The sequence below is a fragment of the Asterias rubens genome, chromosome 17 (assembly GCF_902459465.1).
Source record: "Asterias rubens chromosome 17, eAstRub1.3, whole genome shotgun sequence".
Taxonomy (NCBI): Eukaryota; Metazoa; Echinodermata; class Asteroidea; order Forcipulatida; family Asteriidae; genus Asterias; species Asterias rubens.
In genome coordinates, this window is record NC_047078.1 from 3,389,748 (window position 1) to 3,415,888 (window position 26,141).

The 26,141-nt window shown below is 36.8% G+C and overlaps 2 protein-coding genes across 2 annotated transcripts; one reads left to right on the plus strand and one right to left on the minus strand.

The window, feature by feature from the left end:
• Positions 1–92: 92 nt before the first annotated feature.
• LOC117301654 (39S ribosomal protein L40, mitochondrial-like) lies at positions 93–5,416 on the plus strand. The gene is made up of 4 exons (XM_033785676.1): positions 93–154; positions 1,020–1,103; positions 3,364–3,531; positions 4,921–5,416. The coding sequence occupies exons 1-4, from the start codon at positions 108–110 to the stop codon at positions 5,231–5,233; spliced, it is 612 nt and encodes a 203-aa protein (XP_033641567.1). The 5' UTR covers positions 93–107; the 3' UTR covers positions 5,234–5,416.
• An 11-nt stretch (positions 5,417–5,427) lies between these two features.
• LOC117301714 (trehalase-like) lies at positions 5,428–16,296 on the minus strand. Its single transcript, XM_033785739.1, has 13 exons — positions 16,292–16,296; positions 15,544–15,704; positions 14,117–14,246; positions 13,239–13,326; positions 12,411–12,511; positions 11,770–11,862; positions 10,330–10,581; positions 9,242–9,291; positions 8,870–9,055; positions 8,094–8,329; positions 7,391–7,615; positions 7,064–7,117; positions 5,428–6,274 (listed from the first exon to the last, which is right to left on the minus strand). Exons 1-13 carry the CDS (start codon positions 16,294–16,296, stop codon positions 6,086–6,088), a joined length of 1,770 nt encoding a protein of 589 aa, XP_033641630.1. The 3' UTR covers positions 5,428–6,085.
• Between the last annotated feature and the right edge of the window lie 9,845 nt (positions 16,297–26,141).

Here is a 26,141-nt window from a genome sequence, read left to right on the forward strand (position 1 = left end):
CACCTACCTGCAATCGCGTTGAATGAAAGGGTCGGAAATGTCACGCGTAGATAAAGTATAAGTAAAGTATTGAATGCAACAGCCGTCTGTGTCACTTCAAAACCAAGATGGCGACCCCCATGAGCAGAAGGATTTGCTCCGCTAGTTTTTCAAGGTATGATTTGAATGGAACTGTTTTAGAATGAGTTTGGTATCGGAATATTTGCCTGCATATGGGTAGTTTGAGGTCCTTTCTCTTTCACAGTCTAGTGTCCGAGTGTTTAGTGTCCTGCCACTGCACTGGTGGTTGATGAAATGATTGGTACAATTATTTGGCAAATTCAGTCATTTTGCTCCATCGGCATCGGTGTTTTACTTAGAATTTAAAGAAATCGCACAACATCAGTGGATAACTTTCCGTATGGCGCCACCACTTTTTCACTCATTTTTACAAAAAGGGATATCTCGTTGAGGTAAATTAGATACTATATTATTTCATTATAGAATGAAAAAGTGGTGGCGCCATACGGAAACTTTTCCACATCGGTAAACAGACAGTATTGTCCATAAAGCCAACACAAGGTGTAGCACAACTTATATATAAAATAACAAACCTGTGAAAATTTATTCTCAATCGGTCATTGGAGTCGGGAGAAAATAAGGGGAAAATCCACCCCTGTTTCTGCATGGTCATGGTTCACCATGTCATGACTACATGTAGCCCAGGTTGGACTCCTCCGCAGTGGCACTCACTGACGACCTACCAGGGCTAATGTCATGACATGTGTTGAAAATAAATCTGTAATATTCTCAATATCGAGAATTGATACTTTCCCTTGTTTTAATTTTTTTTTCAAAAAAGTAAAGCATTCGGAAAAATATTACAAGGGAAGTCTTTCACAATTACCTTCTGAATTCTGTTAACCCTGTAAGTTATTTGTAAATCCGTGAACTTTTAATTTTTGTTCTGTTCAGAAAGTGTCAAATGGCTTTAACCAAATTAATTTAACCAAACGTTTCTGTGTCTTTCGTACATTCAGGTTACCTAGTCTGTATCCTCAATCAGTTCGTGGGTTCTTCACACAGAATGGGGGTTTGTTATTCAGGGCAACCCAGCCAATGTGGTAAGTGCCGTGAACAAAATGTGCAGTAACTGTTTGCTTTAAAGCGATGTATATGTTGCTTATGAGTCAACTCGGTCCCAAGTCAACTCGGTCCCAGTCAAGTCGGTCCCAAGTCAACTCGGTCCCAAGTCAACTCGGTCCGTATGGTTGACGGGAAGTAATTGTATGTTTTCTTTTAATTGGAATAAAAATATGTCCTTTGACTTTGTACGTGAAACGGGATAAGTGTGCACCGATGTTAAGGGTATAATATTCGATTCCTTCAAAACCCATTTGTTTCTGTATTCAACATTGAAAATTACCGATTGAAAATTACCAATTGTGTTGGCCAATTTAATTTCAAGTAAAATAATGTCTTCAAATGTCTCTTTTCTTTCAACCAGAGTATTGTTTTCTGTATGGCTCTCAACAACTCCTTAATTGACAAACATTAATAATTGAAGGCCCTTTAATTTCTTTTCCAGTAACTTACGTTTAAAATTAAATAATATAAAAACAGTACGAATGACATAATTATTAAAAAATAAATTAAGGAAATTAATGTTTGGTTAAATTATGAATAAATCTTTCAAACCAACTTATAAGAATCAAAAATAATTTCAAAAATTTACTAATTAAAAAACTAAAACTATTAAGGAAATTAATGTTTGGTCGAAAATAAAAAACGAATATAATATTGTTCAAATAACTTGGGTTGCGGTTCCGCGCCCGGGCCCGTGCGTGCAAAGCTTCCCTGTCTTGGGACCGAGTTGACTTGGGACCGAGTTGACTTGGGACCGAGTTGACTGGGACCGAGTTGGCTTGGGATCGAGTTGACCGGTACCCTATATGTTTGGTAATTGTCAAAGACTAGTGTTCTTACTTGGTGTATTCCATCATAACCATAAAATAACAAGCCTGTGAAAATTTGGGCTCAATTGGTCATCTAAGTTGCAAGAAAATGATGAAAGAAAAAACACCCTTGTTGGACGAATCTGTGTGCTTTCAGATAGGAATAAAAAACTAGACTTCTAGCTAGAAGTCTTTTAGTATTTTAGTGAGAAATTACCTCTTTCTCAAAAACTATGTTACTTCAGAGGGAGCCGTTTCTCACAATGTTTTATACTATCAACAGCTCTCAAGTGCTTGATACCAAGTCAGTTTTGAATAGGTTGTTTTGAGTAATTACCAAACGTGTACCTTCCCTTTAAACTAAAGGGAGGGTTTATTTTCGGTAATTAAATCCAAAAATTATTGACCATAAAAACTTACTTGGTACTTGGCTCTGCAGCTGTTGATAAGGTATTGTTGAGAAACTATTCACTTCAAATGAATGGTTTTAGAGAAAGAGAAAGAGGGATTCAAAATATTTCATTCTCAGAAATAATTCTGCATGAATTGTTTCTCAGATTGTGTATTCTAATTATGGACTATTCTTCCTGCACGAACATAACCACTCCAGATTTTAACCAGTATCTCAAAAAACACATTCCACTTTTTGAAATTATGTACAATTATGAAATTATGTAGGCTACCAGTTAAAGGGTGTATGTACTTTTTGTAGGACAAAAAACACAATGTCCACAGATTTACACTAAACTTTAACAGTTTGAAGATAATGATAGTAGAAAGCTTCCCTGATAATATTACGTGCTGAGGTGCTGTAGTTTTGGGGAAATGAGTAAAACAATGTCATGAAAATAATCTTTGTCTCACAGTCTCATGAGACGAAAACTATTTTAAGCATACATACGTATGTGCAAACATATTTGTATTACATTGTTTTACTCATTTCTCAAAAACTACAGCACCTCAGTAAGTAATATTTGAAGGGAAGCTTTCCACTATCATTGTCTTCAAACCCTGTAAGTTTAATGTAAATCTATGGACATTAAAAAAAAAGTACCCAAATCCTTTAAACCACGGATAGTAAGTTTCAAAGTCCTAACACTCACCTACAAACACGGATCAGCACCGACTATCTCCAGAAATTATTTCAACACTATCACCCTCAGCTAAAACTTTGTTCCAGTTCGAAAGGTCTTCTAACAGCAGTTTTAGTCCACACAAAGTTCTACGGTCAACGTTCCTTCCAATATGCTTCACCTAAACTATGGAACTCTCTTCCCAACATCGTCAAAGACTGTTCCACGCTAGAACAATTTAAATCTAAACTTAAAACCCATCTTTTTAATCACAGACGCGCTTAGAGACTCTTTTGTAATATGCGCTATACAAGAACTGCTTGTTATTATTATTATTATTGTTATTAACTTCTCAGTGCGGAACCTCCAAAGAAAAAGAAGAGGGCGGACCCTAAGATGGAGCAGATGAGACAGCAGAGATTACTGAAGCGCATGAAGAAGGTTCAATTCAAGATGGGAGACCCAGAGCTTAAACCTGTGGAGGAATTCAGAACGGATAGAAAACTCCTCTTGGACGACAAAAGGTACATAGGAGCATTTTAATAATAGTTGCGTATAGTTATGTTGTGGTCTGTAAAGCCCAGTAGGTCCCTGTGAAGCACAGAATATGGGAGGCTGATCATTCTTAATAAACAGCTGAGGAGCTGAATTGGGAAGGACGTGGCTACATCCAATGCATTTGAGCTGCTGCAGGCGTGCAAGGGGGCACTTGGCAGGACCCATACTTGCATCTGGTACATAACCATGGAGCACAGCCTGAAACTGAAGTTGTTAAATTTGTCCAATGGGAGGAAAACCATAACGACTGCAAAACACTGCAGCTCGGCTGGTCACTTTGTCCTCCAGGAGAACCCATATCACTCCGGTTTTGAATGCTCTTCACTGGCTCCCTGTTCAATATTGCATTCAATACAAAATGGTTCTGCTCCTCAGTATAATTGTCAATTAATTACCCGTTACAATCCTTCCAGATGTCTTAGATCATCCACTTCGTCATTACTGGTTGTTCCCCACACCCACAACAATTGGGGTGACAGGGCTTTTTCTCATGCTAGTCCTTTACTTTTGAATAATCTACCTCTTAATATCCGTAACATGTCTTCTATTCATAAGTTCAAAGAGGCCCTAAAAACCTGATTTTTCACATTTCACACCTGCTTTTCATTAATTTTGTGTTTCTTCCTTGCGCCATGAGCATCACTTGTGGTGGATACCGGCGCACTATAAGTGTTCATATTATTATTATTATTATAAAAAACCTTGTGACATATATAGGAGACGACCAATACACAGCTCTACTCAAATTATATCCCTGGCTGGGTATATCGAACCAGGGCCACAGTAGTGATAGGTGAGGACTTTGGGCTCTACCCTACACTACGCCTCCCATGGCACCCTATTATAAATGTAAATTATCAATTGTAAGTGAATTTGCTGTCCACACAGTCATGGGTAACACAAAATGAACAATGGATAAATATTGAGTAATTCTTTGCAGAACTTGAATTTGACAAACTCGAGCGCTTTTTGACATGGCGATTGTTAATTGACATATAAATAACATTTAGATAACTGCTACATTAGTGGTTTTCAATTTTTTATTTATTTTATAAAATAGAGTAGGATTTGAAACTTTGCATGGTGAAAATAAGATATAGAAGAGTTTGCGGTAACACCATGTAATGACTGATCATACTGATCATACTGATCGAAACGTCGAGTTAACCAACGGTTCTTTTCAGAACCACCCCAACTCATTTAGAGATAGTCATTACATGGTGTTACCGCAAACTCTTCTTTATATATAAAATAGAGGGAACAAAATGTGTACTAGTGACTGTGGCTGTTCACAAATGTAAACGTAAAACAGTTACTACAGTGTATTCTTCTTGTTTCATTTAACCCCTCTCCAGGAAAAGAGAACTTCCAGATATTTCTTACGACGAGCAAGAAAGACGTGCCCTCCTACAGAAACGCTGGGCCCGCTACCGTTTCCAAGAACACGTCAAGGAGACCCATCTCATGAAAGACATTCTCAGAGTCCAACAGAAGGCACTCCAGGAGTTACGAGCCGAATCGGAGGACCTCTACCTAGCTGCCGTAGAGCGCGACACCAACTTGTTCCCGTTTGAAGTTAATGGCCCAGTCCACACCCCTCCAATTCCCGGGTATTCCAAAGATAGTCCGGATGGAGAGTATGTTGATGTTACCAAGCAGTATAAATAGTGTAGGTATTCAATTAATCTTCAGGGGTGAGATAGTTCAAACCTTTTACCCAAGTACAGACTTTGCGAAGTCTATACCTGGTAATCAAGATGCTGTAACTTTCTCCAAATTTAAAGGCACTGGAAACTTTTGGTAATTACTCAACATATTTATCAACACAAAAAACACACTTGGTCTAACGAGCAAAGGAGAGCTGTTGATAGTATAGAACATTGTGAGAAATAACTCCCTCTGGAGTAACATAGTTTTTGAGAAAGAAATATTTGAAAGTTAAAAAGACTTGAGGCCTGTTTTTCACACCCTAAGATTCTACTTCTTAAATTCGTAAATTTCACTCTTTAAAAAATAATAAATTAAAAACAAAAGTTCCAATCTTTGGTCGTGTTTTATTCAGGACGGATTACTCTTTATGTACCTTACATGTAGGTATCAATAAACCTCACCTTCCTTTTCAATTCGAACTCCGATCATAATTTGGTCTGTTGGTGCTTTTGGTGACACTATTACACTCTTTCCAGTTGACACTGGTTATAATTGTGACACCTTTAACAGGTTAATTGTTTGTGTCTTTTATATTATGACACCCTCAACATGCGACAGTTACAGGTCACAGGTGATTGTGGCATTTACAGGAATCTTGATAAAGTCTTATCTAGTTTTGCTGACTTGATAGCTTAAATCTTTTAAAGGGACATGTGAAGATTAATTTTTGTTGGATTCCTTCCGTTCAAACAAACAAAAAATCCCTGAAACTTTCCACCTGACTTGTTTCCACCTAAGTCCCTTTATAAGCCCATAGATATGTTTTACTAATGTAGAACCATCAAATCTCTAGTTCTCATTTCACCAAACTCAAACAGAAACAAAGCAGGAACTGAAAAATAAAGTAAGACTCAGTAGAAGTGCCACTATGAAGTATTCAGAGTTAGCCTGGTGTCCTCTACTCGATGGAGTGGTAGTTATAGGGACATCAGATTTCAGCTTGTCTCCATATTCGTCCAGCAGGGTCATAATGACGCCATTTGTCCAGCCAAATCCAGCCTAAAAAGCGAAGAATCACAATTAGTCCACTACTCATCTAAATGCATTTCAAAATTACAATGTTAGACAAATCCAATATTTCGCACACCACAATCAAAACATCAATGGTAGTTTTTGAATGAGTGTCTTTTACGTTGATGTGTCAAATTAATTCATCATAAAATGTTCACACTTTGTAAAATATTACACTCTTGTTGCTATGGATCGACCAATCAGAACCGAGGATTCAAGTTTGCTTGATTGTAAAATATACATGCATGTCAAGGAGTGTTGGTTGTAAAATGCGCTATTATTGGTTTGGTGTCAATCATGTCAACGTTAAGTTTTCAACACTCTACTCTGCAGGACCATCTATGGTGTGATGTTAGGTCTTTTCTTTAAAGCCATTGGACACTTTCGGTAAACAGTATTGTCCAAAGGCCCACACTTCGTGTATCACAACTTATATATAAAATAACAAACCTGTGAACATTAAGGCTCAATCGGTCATCGGAGTCGGGAGAAAATAACGGGAAACCCACCCTTGTTTCCGCACGTTTCGCCGTGTAATGATATGTGTTCAAAATAAATCCCAAATTCTCGACGACGAGAATTGATAATTGTTTTAATGTTTTCTCAAAAAGTAAAGCATTTCATGGAATAATATTTCACAAGAAGTCTTTCACTATTACCTTCTGTAAACCCTGTAAGTTATTTGTAAATCTGTGAACTTTTTTTGTTTCTGTTCAAACTCTACTACATGTACATGTATTTTTTTTCCCAGGCGATTTCTAACTTATTCATTCATACCTGTACTCCGTACTCTCCCCCGTGACCAGGCACGCCCTGATTGGTTACATCATACTGTAAAAAAACAATGCATAGTTTCAAAGACCTTTGAAGTGAAGAGTTCCAAAGAAGGATGGGGTAAAAAAGAGAGTTATGCTCTGTAGCTTTTTATTTCTTCGGAAAAGCTACCGTACACCATGAACCAATAAACTAGTTTATTGCTCTATAAGTACACGACTTCCTCGAAATGTCAAGTAGACAAATTGTCGGATTGTTTGTTTTCAGAACCGCTTCAGTCTTTAATCACCTGCTGTATTTTCAGTCAAAATTCGAATTTGAAAACCTTACTTTTTCATACATGACTTTGTTCTCCTTGTAAGCCAAGTAGTTTGTGAGAGTCCATTTCTGTGCCAGGTCGAAGGCAATCTGCTTAGCCTCTTTCAAGTCGCTGTTGTCCAGAGCTTCGATCAGCATCTGCTGGAGAGGAGGCCACGCATTGGGGTAGTCCCACTGTTCACTTGTGTTCTTCTTAGATGTTGGAACTCCTCCCGGATAATCCAATACCCCCTCATTCTGAGAAACAAAACACCCAAAATCAAATAGACAAAATATTTGTTCTTCCAAAGAAAAAAAAACACAGTTTGACGTTGGGTTAAAGTCAACAAATACCCGATTAAATTATAAGTCAATAAATAAACCACACTAAGAAAGCGATTTGGGCTAAACAAGAAACAAAATTACTAGTTTATTTGTCATGTTCACCCCAAGCTAAAATACAAGTGTAACGCAGAAATCTGAGATAATTTGTTTTTGTACCATTACCAAAAACGCTAAAAACCCTTTGAAATGAAACTTTCACTGAGGTTAGTTTTATGGTAAATAACTATATACCGTAGTAAAACATACAGTGTGTTCCAATTATCAAACGTATGCAACCCCTTTAAGCACTGTATACTCCTAAGTTTTGTGAAATAAATACTTCAAGTAAATCACTCGGGTGAAATTCGAACACACGACCTGAAAATTAAGGTTGATAGACAAGTATACAAACCTTCAAGTAGCTGAGAACTTTCCCGTCGATCTCGTGTTTAGCAGCGCCGACTTCCGAGCCGTAACACCCAGCCCACATTGGCAGGATATTCGACAAGTAGAACTCATCTCTGGTGGCAGATAACTCTAAATCATAATCCAGCCATACACCTGTGGATTCTTTCCATAGGACATTCTGGATTGCGGAGCGTCTTGTCTGATAGGCAGTGGTGAATTCTGCTGCTTTTACTGTGTCGCCTGCATCATAAAATGGTAGTTTTGAAAGTGTCAAACTGTCACGAAATTCTGTATTTATATTGTTGTTAACTTTTTTTATTTTCTCAATTTGTTTAATGAGATATAGACCTTATGCACATGACGTCATTTCAGTACGGCACCCCGCATTGAGGTCAAAAGGAGGTTGTTCATTGGCCAATCTATGTGCGTTTCGATTATTTCGTCACCGTTTGACCTCAAAGATGGCGGCTGGATGACGTCAATGCATAAGGTCTATTGCTTCACATCACAAAATTGGATGGCCACTTCAAGGTGAGGGCAACACTTAACCGGTTGGGCAATCGACCCAAATAAACTGCCGCTGCCCCACCGCCCCCCCCAACTCCTTGCGTTGAAACATGGTTATCCCCTTCACCGTCAGTAATGCTGTATAGGCATCCACCACCAGGAATCTAGCTGGTAGATCAATGCACCACCGTCTCAACTTTCCCAACCTGTTTATTAAGCAACTATGTTAAAGTGCCTTGCTCAATGGCACAGTCGGCGCATTGATCTTCGTACCTGCCTGTTCATAGAACTCTGCCAGAAGTCTTTCGTTCATGCACATAATACTATTCAGGTCCACTGGAACTATTTGCTTGGTGCGTATGGAGCTGAGTGTGCCTTGTTGACCAAACCACCTACTTGAGAAATCCCAACCACTCTCAGCTGCCGAGGCCAGATTTGAATACACTTCTGCTGCATCGACTTCAAACACAACAATACAATAATACATTTTTATTACAATAAATAACACAATAATTGTGAAAACTCTTTTTTTTTTCAAACGTCGAATTTTTGATTCTCGATATCAAAACTATCGAAAGATTAAAAAGAAAAGATTAAAAAAATAAATAACTATAATGCTTTTGATAGTTTACAACTACTTTTTACCTTCGGGGAGTCCAGCAGCCGTTTCAACGTCTTCTCTGTAAGACTCTGGCCTTATATGAGAAGAACATAAAAATGCAAGATTTCAAACGAAACTGGTCAACTTGCATCATTATAATAGTTTCTGTCTTAGTTTCAATTAAATTGTGCTTAGTTACAGAACATTTCAAGACGCAAAGGTGCTTCAAAACAAGTATTTTCCTGCAAGTTGGGATTATAAGTGTGAATTATAATACCTACTATTTGTACATAATTGTAGCACCATGTAATGTTTTACAATGTGATGTGACGAAACTTGCTGCCTATCAGACCGTGAACACCGGGGCGAACCCCTTCTGTTTACGATAATTGCATTGGGTTCTTTTACTTGCGCTATTACACAACACACGGGACCAACGGCTTTACGTCCGATCCGAAGGACGTGTCTTGTCTAAAGGAACACGTTGCCTTGGATTGGTCGAGTTGGTCTTTGAAAAGCGTTTCTAACCGTTGACTATAAAATGCATAAATGGGTAGTGTAAAAGCAGAATACAATGATCCAAACTAACATGCCTAGAAGTTGCACGGTTTTTACGCTACCTTGTCGACTAACACGGTCGGCCATTTATGGGAGTTAAATTTTGGACTCCCATAAATGGCCGACCGTGGTAGTTCGCACAGTAAAAGGAAAACCACGCAATTTCGAGGCAAATTAGTGTTGATCATTGTATTCTAGTTTTAAAACATCTCTCCAACCACCATGCTTTTTTTTCTTTTTTTCTTTTTAAACAAACGGTTGCAAACGCTTTCTATAGACCAACTCGTCCGATCCAAGGCAACGTGTTCCTTTAAAGGAACCCACACTCTGCTGATGGTCAGAAACACCAGAGCTTGAGTCCGGTGCAAAATATCTGCTAGGCCACGACATGCCATATTTTATACTAATAATCTTAGGCCGTGTCCGAAACGGCGACTTCGGCTACAGCTACGGCTAGATCGCGCGCGTCTGCCTATTCTTCAACACTGGTAGACGCGCTGATCTAGACGTAGCTGTAGCCGAAGTCGTCGTTTCGGACACGGCCTTAGTGAGCTGCTGAGAAGGAATAGTGCACCTTGGTTTTCCCATGAAGACATTATAGCGGTTAAGTGTATAACTCTCCACTGATCCCCCGTCTTGTTTCCGGACTTCTACTGATCGATTGACCATCCAGAACTCGTACTCCTTTTGTAAGGTGGGTAGATTGTCCCTGACGAATTGGAAGTCCCCTGTGACCTTTAGATACTCATTGACGGAAGGGATGAGGAATGGTGGCTGGCTTCTTCGCTGGTAGTAGATACGGTTGCCGTTTGGGACGAATCCTAGTCTGGAAGTACCAACAGGACATTGTCTTAATACACGGACATCAAGGGACATTTTTTTTAATGATGTGTTATATGTTATTAAAATTGTTAAATTTTGACACTAAAATTGTCTGTTACATAATAAAAACTTGATTTTTTTTAATAAGCTATTTTCAGAGACACAATGAAAAAGTATAAGTTCCATGGTAGAAAACTCCACATAATAACGTCTGGTGCTGGCATAATATCAACACGAGGGAAGGAAAATGAGGCCTATCATAGAAAAAGAAATTGTTTAGTGTTTGAAACTATAGACCCATGTGAACTTTGTTTACAATAAGTGTGACCTTGTACATTCTTTGAGTATTCTGGCAGGCAAGTTACAACACTGGGAAAAGTTTCCTATGGGAAAGTTGACATTTTGTGTCATAATTTCCACATGATAAAACCGAGAGTTATGAAAGTCAAAGCTGGACATGTTTTGAGATGTGCCCCCTTTCATCATATCAAAAGTGGATAAGAAGTAGGCAGTGCAATCTCCATAATATATAAGATTTGATGTTTTCTTCCATTGAGCTGTGTACAAATCGTGCCTTCAGGAAATCCAGGCTCTTTGGCTATTTTGTAGGGTGATGTCACAGGAGGGAAGCCATCTTGTTTTTCTTCATCCGAAACTCTATGGCAATTAATTACGAGTTGCTCTCCGAAAACTCCCTGGTCAGAATCCGGATCCGGATCCTATTGGGTCTGACCCACCCGGAAACTGGTTAAACAAAAACATAGTTTTTAACTCAGATTCCGCCACAGTTTGACCCATTTCTTTGTCATTTTTTAGACGGATTCCAGGTCACGCTGATCCTGAAATGGGTCAGGCCTCCTGGGACACACAGCCAGGGCCCAATTTCATAGAGCTGCTATAAGCATACAAGTTTGCTTAGCATGAAATGTTTTGCCTTGATAAAAACAGGATTACCAACCAAATTTCCACGTGATTTTCAGGAGAAGCAAACAACAGCTAAATACCTGTATATATAACAAGCAATATGCAACAAATGGAAATTTGGTTGGTAATCCTGTTTTTATAAGGAAGGCATTTCATATGCTATAAGCACAGTTTTTTTGTGCTAAGGAGCTCTATGAAATTAGGCTTAGGTCAGTTCAAACGCAGGAGTCTTTTAAATGAGTGTATGATGCAAAGAGTGTTATCTTACTGATCCACTATGGAGATGAAATTGGACAGCATTCCTTTCACAGTGTCAGTCATACCAGAGAGCAGCAATCCCTTGATAATCCAGTACGAATCCCTGTTATTTTTATAAAGAGTGGAGAAAATTTAGTTTATATCTTAGGCTGTTTCAGTAATTACATCACAAGCTGCTATCTTTGGAGGGTGACTTTCTCGCACCTTCCCGTCAAAATGACACTTTGTTTACAATTGCTTGAGTTAAATTTAAAGACACTGGACACTATTGGTAATTGTCAAAGACCAGTCTTCTCACTTTGTGTATCTCAACATGTGCACAAAATAACAAACCTGTAAAAATTTGAGCTCAATTGTTCGTCGAAGTTGCGAAATAATAATGAAAGAAAAACACCCTTGTCACAAGAAGTTGTGTGCTTTCAGATGCTTGATTTCGTGACCTCAAATTCTAAATCTGAGGTCTCGAAATCAAATTCGTGGAAAACTACTTCTTTCTAAAAACAAAAAAACAAAAAAACTACGTTACTTCAGAGGGAGCCGTTTCTCACAGCTCTCACAGCTCCCCATTACTCGTTACCAAGTAAGGTTTTATGCTAATAATTGTTTTGAGTAATTACAAATAGTGTTTAAGAGTTACAGATTGAGACACACCAGTAATAGAATTCTCTGAATCGCCCGCCGGGAACCACGAATGGATTGTCGACATGCATGAGGGAGTACTGGTCTTTATTGATATCAACATCATCTTTAATCTGAACAAATAAAAATGAAATAAAACAGAGAGAGAGAAGTATATTTTGTACCATAGTGAGTTAATGTACTTCTTATTGTAACAAAGTGAGTTATTATGTACTTCTTATATTTTACAAAATATTGTTTGCAGTTTTAAGAATCGGCGATGGTGCCAAAATTATTTACATGATGGCATGATATATTTAAATCAAACATAATGTGTTGCTTTAACGCCAAAAATTATTAATGACATAATCATCATCACCATCATCATCATCATTTAGGCTGTGTTCACTCCAATGTAAATAGCCATGTAACACAACATAAAGGGCGACACATTATCTTGTATATATTAACACCGAAGCAGATAATGTTAGTTTCTGATCTTTGTAATGCCATCTCAATCAAAGACGCCAATACCAGTCCCTTTCTGTATACAGCGGTTCTTTTCAGAATCACCTCAACTCATTAAAGACGCTGTATCGTCATACGCACGAACGAAAAATGCTTGCCAAGCATATTTACCTTTGACCCAGTGCGATGATAGCTGTTACATGTACCATCCCCGGAGGGCGTAGTCTAAATATAGATACGTGCTATTGCAATGGCATGGGATTAAACACACGATACGTGCTATTGCAATGGCATGAGTTTATACACACGATACGATTATGTTACCGCAAATCTTTCTATATACAACATCATTCAAATGAATTTTTACTAGTAATGGTGGAAAACATGTTTAACCTTTCTCCCTAGGTCTTTCCATAGGGTATGAAGATCAGAGGCCCAGGCACGGAGTTCGGGGTCTTGAATTTTCTCCAAAATTGCAGGACTGTTTTTATTTGAACGTGAAGAAAGAAAAAAAAAACAATATTGTTTTAAACGCTTCCTTTTTTTTTGTAAATAATATAAAGTCGGCTGTCGGGTAGAAACTTGTACCTGACTAACATAATACAAAATAAATACTGAAGTAACAATCAAAAATTAATAGCATAATGTTCAAATAACACGTAACGGTGTAAATGTTATCTTTCTAGTTTATCATCACCCGTGGTGTCATTCATTCGTTAATTCATTTCTTTTATTTTGCTAACACACAAAGAATAAGTGGGGGATTTACATTTATTATAAGAAAACATTTTGGACATAAGGATAATTATGTGAGGATGGAGGTCTCCAAGAAGCATCATCTTGTCGAGTAGTCCCCACTCAAACAAGAACAAAAACAAAGAACAATACAGCAATATGAAAATACTAGACCAACTAAATTACAACTTAGATATTGGTATAGGTAGTACAAAATAACTCGAGGTTGGAATAAAAAGTAAGCCTGCTAATGCATTTTTCTGATTAATTGAGTTGTTAACACCCAGGACCCAATTTCATAGAGCTGCTAAGCTTGCTTGCTTCGCATGAAATTGTTGCCTTGATAAAACAGAATTACCAACCAAATTTCCACGTGACTTTTAGGATAAGCAAACAACTGTTTAATACCAGTAACAACAATGTGCAAAAAATGGAAATTTTGATGGTAATGCTGTTTTTATCGAGGAAGAAATTTCATGCTAAGCAATTTTGTGTGCTTAGTGGCTATGAAATTTGGCTGAGTAATCTCAGTGTACCTTAGTTGCCAATCTGGTGGAACCCAGGGACTGAACTCAATGGCTGGTCCGTCAAAGTTTGCATCCACGAAACTCTGCATTACACCCATGTCTGTGGAGTTTAGGCTTTCAAAGTCAGAAAGGACGGTAGCTGAAACAAAAATAATAAGGCATTCCAAATTTGTTATCGCCATAAATGCAGATGAAAAAATAACGCTTACACCTAGCTCTGGCGGCCTTACACTTTCGTACCAGCACAGAGGAAGAGTCCGCCAAAATTGTTGATGTTGAAATTGACACCATGGGTTTAGTAGATGTTAAATTTGCATCGGGATAAAGATGAAATTTTAACCTATAACACCGGTTTGTGTTAGCACTACACTCAGTACTTTCTCAAGTTCTGTGAAAATAAAAAATGAACTGCCTCTAGCTACCGGGCAATCTCGGTGGTCTAGTTGGTAAGACACTGCCAAAGAGGTACAAAGGTTGTGGGTTCGAATCCCGCCCGAGACACCATGGCTGTTTTCCAATAATAAACAAGTATTAGTGGTGTTGCACTTGGAGGCGGTTTAGGCATCAGAATATAGGTTTTAATCCCGGTTATGACTGTGTCATTAGCCAAACAATACAGTGACAGTAAAAACAGTCAGCAATTATAATAATTGTATGCTGTGTCCATGTACAAACTATAAACAATAGCCATTGTTTGTTTTACTTTCAATGTTGAATGCATGGCAGAACAGTTAGACCTTTATCATGGTGTGGCCATCTTGATTTTAGTCCTTTCCATCTCAATGTAACCAAACTGAGGCTGCACGAAAAAAAATAGTCTGGTGCCATGTTTGCGCAATGAGTGTTAGCATTCATCATTACTGTTATTGGAAATGTGCCATGACCAAGATAGTGACAGCATGATAACGGTCTATAAAGGGTTTATGTACTTTTTGTAGGACAGAAAACACAATGTCTACAGATTTACACTAAACAAACACAGTTCGAAGATAATAATAGTAAAAAGCTTCCCTGGAAAATAATTATTACTTGCTGAGGTGCTGTAGTTTTTGAGAAAATGAGTAAAACAATGTCATGAAAATAATTTTCGTCTAAGTGATCATGAGACGAACATTATTTTAGCATGTAAAAACATATTTTATGACATTGTTTTACTTATTTCCCCAAAATACAGCACTTTTAGCAACTTCTATTTTAAGGTACACTTTCTATACTGTCGTTATCTTCAAACGGTGTAAGTTTAATGTAAATCTGTTGACATTGTGTTTGGTGTCGCAAAAAGTACCCATACTAATCCTTTAAAGAGATAACGAAATAAATGTTATTGAATTAGTTGGGGTGGAAAGCTAAGATGCACAGTGTGAGATAAAATCTTATCCTACCTTAGTTGGGGTGGAAAGCTAAGATGCACAGTGTGAGATAAAATCTTATCCTACCTGGATCATTTTTCAAGTGAAGATCAACAAATGTTTTTGAGTCGTTGAAGATAAATGCATTCTGAGCTGCAGAGAGAAGTGGACCGTCACAGAATATCTCACTGCGTATACAAAAACAGATTGTAGTCCTAATTGTAGCGTAGGCTATAGTTGTTGTTATCCTCCAATCAAATGACAAAGATCTACTTTTTTATTTCGTTTTTCAAATGATTATTATTAATTTATTAAACAACATTCAAAACATCGCAGTCCCAAGCTGAATTGTGTTTAAAATACAGAGATTCTTAAAAAAATAGATAATGTTAAAAATTAAAAAAACAAACTTTTAAGAAATACAATTTTTTTTACGTTAAAAAGGTAAACTGGCTACTCGGATATTATGCAAAACAAATAATGAATGTTTTTTTTATTCTTGCACATAGTAAGAGTATATGGAATGTTTCATTCAATTCGCGCCCGCCTCGATGAAGCATTCAATCTTTCAACTTATGACAATACTCTTACTGCACCCATAAACATTCACTATTTATAGGCCTATAGTAATAAGAAAAAAAATCACATAAGTATTAAACAATGTACGAAGTGACCAGAGACCTTTTTGCATTATACCCTTCTTGTCTGCTCAGCCCTCGAGAGATTGAAAAACTCGCATTATGAAAAATAGTCATATTTTGCTAATTATAATATCACCCCATAAGTTATGTATTTGCCCCTGCATGCCCCCCTTCCCAAATGAAATGTTTCTTACGTCATTGGTCTGTGCCAACCCAAATGCCAAGGACCCCCCCACTCCACCCCGACCATCCATTAAAAGCTATGCTTCTCATGCGCAAAGTTTCACGGACAACATTCCCGCGACCGTAGAACACTAAAATCCTTCCGCGCACCGGGTGAAAGCAGTGCGCCTTTGATGTGTAAACATTGGAAAACAAGTCACAAACACAATGTAGTTTTCCGAATTTATTCTATTCGGGTTACTTTTGAAGAAAACAAATCTCACTTTTATTAAAAATGAACTTTTGTTTGAATTGTTCAACAAGTAAACGCCTCGCGTAGAAATATAATCATGAGTAAACGGTCACCAAGACAATTTTGTTCGTTTTTTATTTGGTGTACTACTAGCACGTTGCAATGGATGTATTAACCTTCGCGACTCTTTCGGTTTTCGCTGTCCTAATTACGACAATTTTTCAAAATTTGGCAGAATTTTGTCAAGCCATGAATTCAAGTGGACGCCTTAAATGATATAGACCAACTATAAACTGTTCGGAGCTGGAATTGGACGAGTAAAAAAGCTGAATTTTGGAGGTGAAAATGTTGCCCAATCTCCCCTTTTCGCACATGGGCCGTTCGCCAACCGCTGTCGTGCAAAAGCACGGCAGCTTGCACTTCTTCGAGACGGCAACACCGTACAACTGTGAACGACGACTCTGACTGTTGCTTAACGGCGAATGTGGTGCTGAAACTTGCAACAAATTGTGTGCAATTAGAGAGACAGTTATACACCTAGCAGATAAGGAACATGCCGTCCTGGTTAAATTCTTCGAGTTCAAGACACAAGGTCAAGCCTGACCAGGAGGGGGTGAGTCAATGAGTGAGCAAAAACCCACAAAAACGGTTCTTTTTGGAACCACAGGGCAGACTATAGAGAGATATTCAGATAGTATTGCTTCAATTCAATGTTTTTACTGCAAATCTTAGGGGACAAACAATGTTAAGCTCTGTGTTGAAAACCCTTATTTTTATTTGGTCAAAATACTTTTTAAAAGGTTGTATGTGAACACACATTCCTCTCAAACTGTAGTTTTCATTCATGTGAAAATGTGGGTAAAATGAACAAATGAATCAATATGAATAACTATCGTGAAAAAAATCGTTTCCTCAAAAATAAAAGCACCAAACGAAATATCTTTACGACGATGTAATGATTGGTAGTCATTTGCAAGGTTTCGCAATAAAGTTACTGGATGAACTGCCAATTTAAACTTATCTTGGGTCAAATATGAGAACAAAGCATAATGCAATTCGACAGGTTTCGAAAGAAATTAACCGATAATTAAACAACAATTATTTAAAAAAGGGTATTTAAAAAAAGTCTTGTGAAAATTGTGTTGATCTTTTAATACCATTATTACAATAATATGATGTATATTTTTCACAAATTAATGTGTGTATCCAAAATAATAACTTTGGTCGTGTTAGAATTTACAAAACTACATGTTCATCGTACTTAATTCAAACAAAAGTTGTAGCCATATATAGCCTGAATTGGAATGTAGTATCCCCCATCTCATCTGTTGAACTCGCACTGCACACCTGTTAACTCATCAACTGAACAATGATGCAGAAAGGTGGTGACTCCACTTCGCTCAATTGGATCTCCAAAAGAAATAGTAATACAATTTTTCAAAGGAGATGAGATTAAGAAGAAAACACCATTCATCTTCGTCGCACGAAACAGGATTATGGATTCTATTGAATTGCGTAACTTCAAATGACTTTGTAAGAAAGCTGACTGTGGAACATTTTAGTTTGTTTATACGCAATGCGATGCAAAGGCACAACTCAACACCAACATCACTAAACCAAACAATCCACCAAACGAACATTAAATTTTGCACACATAGACTTTAAATATAAATAAATGCTCCAAAGGGAAGTTTTAACAACATTAGTTCTTTTTGAAAATTGAAGAAAGTAGTTGTAGGCAAGTTAATGGGTGCTTAGCCCAATTGGGTTTGTTTATTACTCAAGTTCCAAGTAGTATAGAGTGACTGATTGAGATGAAAGTTGGATGAACGTGTGCCTCCTGGAGAGGGAACGAATGTTTGCTAAACGAGTGGATATACAAATTACTATGAAATAAAACAACAACACAGAAATTACAGTTATGAAGTAAATTAAACACAATTTTTAGGCTTACAGTTTTTAGTCTATTCACTAATAAAGTCATAATTTTTCTCCTTATACTGCAGTTTAATTTTCCAAATTTTTACATAATAAAAGTCTTGCTTTGAAACCATTTCCATCTCTTTTTCCTCTGTTGACCTTCGTGGGTTCATAAAAACCACATCATCTTTCTTGGTTCTGAGATCATTTGCACAGTATCTTTGTTCTGTGATCATGTCTCATTTTACACGCTTCACCAAATGTAATCATTCTGTGTGAATCAGGTAGTCACCTGTTTGCAATCAGGATGGGAGGTAATTGAGTGTTTTCGTACATAATTTTCAGAAATTAACAGTGGAGTTGTATTGAATTCGCCAAAAGATTAAGTCATGTTTGTAAACTTTGGTGGTCTGCCAGTGATGTATTGAGGTCTTGAAAACTAAGATGACATTTCCTTTCTATCTAGGACGACTCTTTGTCATCAACATCCTTGTTGTGATGATTCTTTCATTGACATTTCTCTATGGTGTATTTGTCACAATCTACTCTCCTTTTTTGAAGGAACTTTGGTCTGCCATTGATTTCTTAAGGTCATGAAGACCCAGTTCTCATTTTCTTTGTCTGTTTTTGTTTGTCTTAATCAACATAACATTCTTCTTGTGTTGAATATTACATTGAAATTCTCTATGATGTATTTCTCACAATCTATTTTTTTTTTGAGAAACTTTGGTGGTCCGCCTTCGGTGTCTTTAGCTCATGAAGACCCGGTTGGCATTTTCCCTGTCTGCTCGTTGTCTTAACCAACATAACATCATTCTTGTGTGATTATTTCATTGAAATTTATATTTCATGTGTGTTGCCACCATAGTATTTTGTTTGAAGAGAATGGTAGCATCAATTTCAATGACCCCTATGTATCTTATAAGGCTCACATTCAAAGGATTTTGATAAAAAGGTGAGTAGGCCTTAAACACATGGATCTGATTTAAATAAAAAGCAATGTTCTGCCTTAATATAATAACTCATGGTTATGTTGTTACTCTAAGGGTTTTATGTTGAAGAAAGTACTATTTTATGATACAAGTTGCGGGTAAAAAAGTTCAATTTCTGTGGTTTTAAGTAATTTTCTTTCTTAATACTATATCTCTTGCTCTGTGGAGTTATAATTTTGAGAAAGTATTATTTGTGGTACAAGTTTAAGTAAGTTGCAAGTAAAACAAATCATTGTTTGTGATTGTAGTGTAGAGCAATCTAAGGTGAGTATTACTATGTGACACTTCAATACAGCTTTTCAGGGTTTCACCTGTAAGAAATCAGACCCACAGCCCCCCCTCCAAACACTTCTTCTTATTTCCTCATTTTAGAGAATCTCTCTGTTTTCTGAGACACACTCCCCATTCTAGGAGAGTCTTTTTTTTGTTGGGATAAAACCAACTTAAGGTAAGTTTCTGTACATGTACGGGTATGTCACTATAGTGTCAGAAAATTTTAGTATTTCTTACATTCTGGTAACATTTTAGGTGGCTCTGAGTATACAACATTTGAAGTACAGGGGTAAATAATTGTTGTAAGTAGTTAATAAAGTGTTATCAGTATTAGCATGATAAATGTGTAAGTGTTTGTGGTGTAAATGAATGGGGTTTTAAATATTTTGCTATGGACAATTTTCCTTTCTCATTTGTCTCCTGCCCTCAATCCATTGATGTGATATACCTATGATGCAGTTTCTTTTGGCTATCATCTCATCTTGGAGATACCTTCTTTTGTCTTATCTTTAAACAATCTCTTCTCTATCTATATGGACTTGATCTCTCTGTTAAGATGCAGTCCCCATTCCATGAAAATATGTTTTGTCATAATTAACAGTTCAAGGTAGGTTTCTGTAGATGTATGGGTATGTTTACCAGTGTCTGAAATATTTAGTACTTATTAAAAATGTCTTACATTGTGGTAAAATCTTAGGTGTGCTCTAAGTATAAATTATTTAAAGTATAGGGGTTAATGTTTTGTGTAAGTAGTTAACATGGTACATTATTATCAGTATTAGCATGATAATGTGCAATTGTAGTCTGTGGTGCATACTGGGTTTTTAAATATAAAACCTCTCTGGACACTTTTCCTTTCTCATTCCATTATTTGTCTCTTGACCTTTGATGTGATACAGTTATGATACAGTTTTTTGGGTTATCTGCTCATTTTGGAGATCCCTTCCTTTGTCTTATCTTAGAACAATCTCTTCTCTATCTATGGACTCTTGATCTCTATGTTAAAGATGCGGTTCCCATCCCATGACAACCTGTTTTGTCAGAATTAACAGTTCAAGGTAGGTTTCTGTAGATGTATGGGTATGATTACCCCAGGTTCAGAAATATTTAGTACTTTCTATTAAAAAATGTCTTACATTCTAGTAATATCTAAGGTGTGCTCTGAAATTAAAACATTTAAAGTATAGGGGTAAATATTTGTTGTAAGTAGGTAATAAGGTACAAGTATTATCAGTATGGGTTAATGTTTTGTGTAAGATTATTATCTGTATAAGCATGATAATGTGCAAGTGTAGTCTGTGGTGCATACTGGGTTTTTAAATATAAAACCTCTTTGGACTATTTTCCTTTCTCATCCCATTAATTGTCTCTTGACCTTTGATGTGACACAGTTATGATACAGTTTCTTTGGGCTGTCATCTCATCTTGGAGATACCTTCTTTTGTCTTATTTAAAAAAAATCTCTTCTCTATATAATTATGGACTCTTGATCTCTCTGTTAAAGATGCAGTTCCAATCCCATGACAATATTTTTTGTCATAATTAACAGTTCAAGGTAGGTTTCTGTAGATGTATGGCGGGTATATGTTTACCAGTGTCTGAAATATTATGTACTTGTTATAAATGCCTTACATTCTGGTAAAATCTAAGATGTGCTATGAATATAAAACATTTAAAGTATAAGGGCTAGTAAGTAGTTAATAAGGTACAAGTATATCAGTCTAGCATGTGCGAGTGTAGTGCACATTATGATTAAAATAAATATTTTCCCTCTTTTCCATTCTTATCTCATGTCTCATGCCCTTAACCTATTGATGTGATATAATTATGACGCAGTTTTTTGGGCTATCATGTAGTTTGGAAATCCTTTCTTTTGTCTTATCTTAAAACAAATCTCTTCTCTATCAATGGACTCTCCATCCCTCTGTCCCAGCCCATGACAATCTGTTTTCTATGGGATGCCCAACCCAAGGTAAGTTTATGTATGTGTGGGTATGTTTACACAGTGTCATCGACATTTACAACTTATTATAAAAAAATCATTGGTGGGTAATATTATTGTAAGTAATTTATAAGGTACATACGTATATCAGTAATAAGCATGATAGTTTAAGTTGGTATAGTGTATGGTGCAGACTATTATTATTTTTTTTTCTTTCTGTATTGTTGTATTGGTAATTTCCTGTCTCATCCATGACTCTTGTCTGGTTTATGAGACTGCTTCTTTAGGAATTCTCAAGTTGGAAATCCTACTTCTTATAAAAAATGTCTTCTCTATATTACTGAAATTGAATCTCTTTTTCTATAATGCATTTCCATGACAATCAGTTTTGTTAGGGATAACCAACTCTAGGTAAGTTTCTGTATATTTGAGTTGTTTACCAGTGTCAGAAATATTTACAACTTGTTATGTCTATCTGGTAATATCTAGGTGTGTTCTGTGTATAAGTCTAGTGGTTAACATGTGTGTAAGTAGTTAAATTAAGGTACAAGTATATCAGTAAGCGTGTTAAATGAGTGTAATCTATGATGTAAATTGTCGGGAGTTTTTTAACTTTTTACCTTTGGACACCTTTCATTTATCATCACACGACATCTCTTGTCTTTATCGATGTAATATAGTTACGAGACAGCGTCTTCTTACCATTTATTTCTTATCTTATAAATCTATTCTCTCCTCTATCTACGGACTCTGAATATCTTTTTCCAGTCCCACCCCCTTTAGTGTAGAAACCATTTATGTGTTACAAAGGTAAGTGTGTGCACCTGTCAGTTGATCAATTGTTTTAATTAACAGTAACTATTACGATAATAATGTTCATACTGACGATACTGTGTGTGGACGTAGTTTTTTTGGTATAGTATTTATTATTAGTCAATGTTAGTAATAGGAAGAAGTATGCATCATGGAGGTTACATTATTTTCTACTTCTATTCTTTGTTATTAAAGGCAGTGTACACAATTGGTAATTATTCATAATACTCATTAGCACAAAACCTTTCTTGGTGACGAGTAATGGGGAGAGGTTGATGGTATAAAACATTGTGAGAAACGGCTCCCTCTGAAGTGCCTTAATTTTTACGTATTATGTAAATTTTAGTAACAGGAAGAACTATGCATCATGGAGGTTACATTATTTTCTACTTCTATTATTTTGTGTTAACTTTTCAACCTAAGGTATCAGTGACATTCCTTTCACTTCGTAAGACGTGTCTGTTGGGTTGTCGAGTCTTGAAGCCCAAAACCTCCCCTGCGCTTTGTAAAACCCATCTTGATGGATGAGAATTAACAAATAAAATAGATAGTGCACAATCTATTTTTTACTTAATTCAGATTCCACTTCTCTCCCTTTTTCTCCCATTCATTTCCGAATCCTTGACCTTGTCGCGAATCAGGTAAGTGTGTGCGAATAAGGAATAAATGATACTTAACACATTGGATGATACGCTTTAAAAAGGAAACGGAGGATAAAATAAAAATTTTGAGACGCCATCATCGTCATCAGTTAAAACGTGCTCGCCTTTCTTAGACACGTTTCTCCTAGCCCTATATATAGCACTCTTCCTCTGTACACAATACGAAAGTCACCGTAGTATAATACGAAAGTGTACGGCCGCCAGGGCTACGTTTCTCTCATCTTTCTCTGTCATTCATAGCGTTTGGTACATCTTCCCACCTGCATCCGGTATCCTCCACCAATCGGTAATTATAGGTCTTCTTTGGGTGTCCTGGTGTTTGTCTGCTGCCATGAGTTTCCACAGTAGAACCGCCCCAGCGAGTTCCTCTTTGCCACGCCAGCAAACCGCAAACTTTGTTGTTGAATGGATTTGGTGATTTATTTTTTCAGACACCCTCGTGTCAAACAAAGACAAGTAGGATAAACAACACTTGAATGTGAGCCAGGGAGATACACGGGAACGGTAAATGACGTGATTAATTCTGTCAGGACCACTACTTTGGAAGAGACTGTGTTGTACTGTTTTCTTTTTAAAAAGAGAGGCATACCATTATTTATGTATTTAACTAAATAAGTTCGCCAGTAGGTCTACATACTTGTTGATTAGTAGTTAATTTAACAAACAAACGAGGAGTGAATGAAAGAGAATGTGAAATAATGGATTGGAGATGGATGCATAGGTTGCTGAAAATTATAAAATGGAACTTGAGTTTTAATTGGACTAAATAAACTTTCTTAACTAAAATCTAGGTAAATACAAAAAATCCACCAAACAAAACTCCAATACAAACAGTCATGCAAGTTACAACAGCAAACGCATCGCATTGCCAATGCGCAGCTTTGGGCAGGATTAAGCCCTTCGATCGCGTGTTTAAAGATGGAAACTGAGACGAGGTTGTCATTTCTTAATGATGTACCCAAACATTAAGTGACTCAGACCACTGATCAAAATGTCAGAAATATTCAGCCTGTGACACCACGCCCAACGAAGACATCATCATTCAATGTCGAATCGACCACGCCCATGTATGGACGCCAAACCACGCCCGTCAAAGTTAACCAATGAATTATCAATGTGTTTCGCGACATTCAACCACGCCCATCAATGTTAACCAAGCAATCATTAACGTGAATGTGTCAATATTAACCACGCCAACCGAATACAACAAAGAAATCATCAGAGTGAATGTGTCAACTAACCGCGCCCATCAAAGTTAACAAAGATCATCAATGTGAGTTTGTCATTTACCAAGCCCAGAAAGGATCATGTACTGTGCATCTTTAACCACACCTAAAGAGAAAGGACGGCCAGAAAACATAATGTGACTTTATATCATTGCTTAACTATTTTTTTTTAGTGGATTAAATATTAAATAGTAAACAAAAGTAATGTAGCTTGTGTGTCAAAACTAGAGCAGACACACCCAGTTCGTGCACACACTTGTTTACTCTATAGTCTTCAAGTCGATGTTTAGTTGGTGTAGCACATGCTTCAATGTCATAACTATTGTATTAATGTTGCCGCAGGCCAAGAGGAATTTATTTTTTAAAGTTGGCAACTCTTCAGAGACATTAAGGCGCCACCCAGTCGCAATGTTTATTATCGTCACAGAACCTAACGTTGAGGGCGCACTTGTCACATGGAAACAGCTTCATTTCCAAAGGAGAAACATTTGTATGTTTACAAATAACGACCAAGTTAGAGAGTAAAAGGGAGCGTTTGAACATTGAGAGCAGTTGATACTTTCAACGCAGTAAATATCTGCCATCCCGCTAAAATTACATTAAATCACAACACATCGTACAACACCAACAACTATTTTACACTTTTACACGGATAAAAAACACTAATTTATAAAACTTCTTTTTGTTTTGTTTAAATTAACTGATAACTAAAACCTGTCCTTACTCTATACTAAAACATGTATGAAGTGAAGGATGAGAATGTGAATAATATGTCGGTGTGAACTTTGAATAGTTTACGAAAGTAAAACAAAAAGCAGTAAAATGTTTATTACTTTGTAAACTAATAAATAAATAACTTTATAGCTCTTGGAAAGTACCACCGAATGGGTAATTGAGCAGTGCAAGGCTCTGGAATGGTCTCTGTGGTGCCAAAATTGGTGTTATCTTCATAAGCTTCTTTGCTCTTTAATCTACCAATCTGAGGAGGAGAAGATTAGAAGGGCTGTCAGTTTAGAGTAGTGATCTTTCCTCGCCTTCAACCTCTAGGACCATGGTTCGAATTATGCCAGGGGCACTACGTGGATTAGGTTTATAGTCCCTACGTGGCTGCTTGGGTTTTCCATTCTCTTGGGTTTTCCTACTACATCTAAAACTGAAACTTCCTTTATTGTCTTCTTTCATTGGTTCTTGGCTAGTACAGGGATTGGATTCACTTTTCTGAGAGTTTTAAGAAATAATGGAGATTTCTTCAACTATTCTTATCTGCTCAACTGTTTACACTATGCCGTGGCTATTTATAATTAGATTTTTATGCAAAAGTAAAAGGCAATGTCAAATAATAAATTATTTCAAAGAGTATGTATCAACGTAAAATAATAACACAAAACAACTTCAGGGTGCGAGAAGAGTGAATGTTAGGTTGGTTCGATTGATTGGTAATATTCAGCACTTTCAATAAACTGTTCATTAAAAGTTGATCAAATCAATACTAAGATCATTCAGTCAAACATAAATTTCATAAAAAACACACTTCATCGTCAACACGCGTGCCAAGCGGATAGTTATTAAATGGTTAAGGAACAATGAAGATCAACCATTAACTTTATGTCTCATGGAGCACTTTGTCAATGAGGAATATCTCGATGGGTTTAAACTTCAAGAAAATCAGCAATATGCGCAAATGGATAGTTATACATGTAGCTTGTGCTACTTTGCTTTAGATTCAAGACATTGATACATTAACTGTACACCTCTGTGGTTACAACTTAATATTACTGGACATACCTCACTGGATAACTCA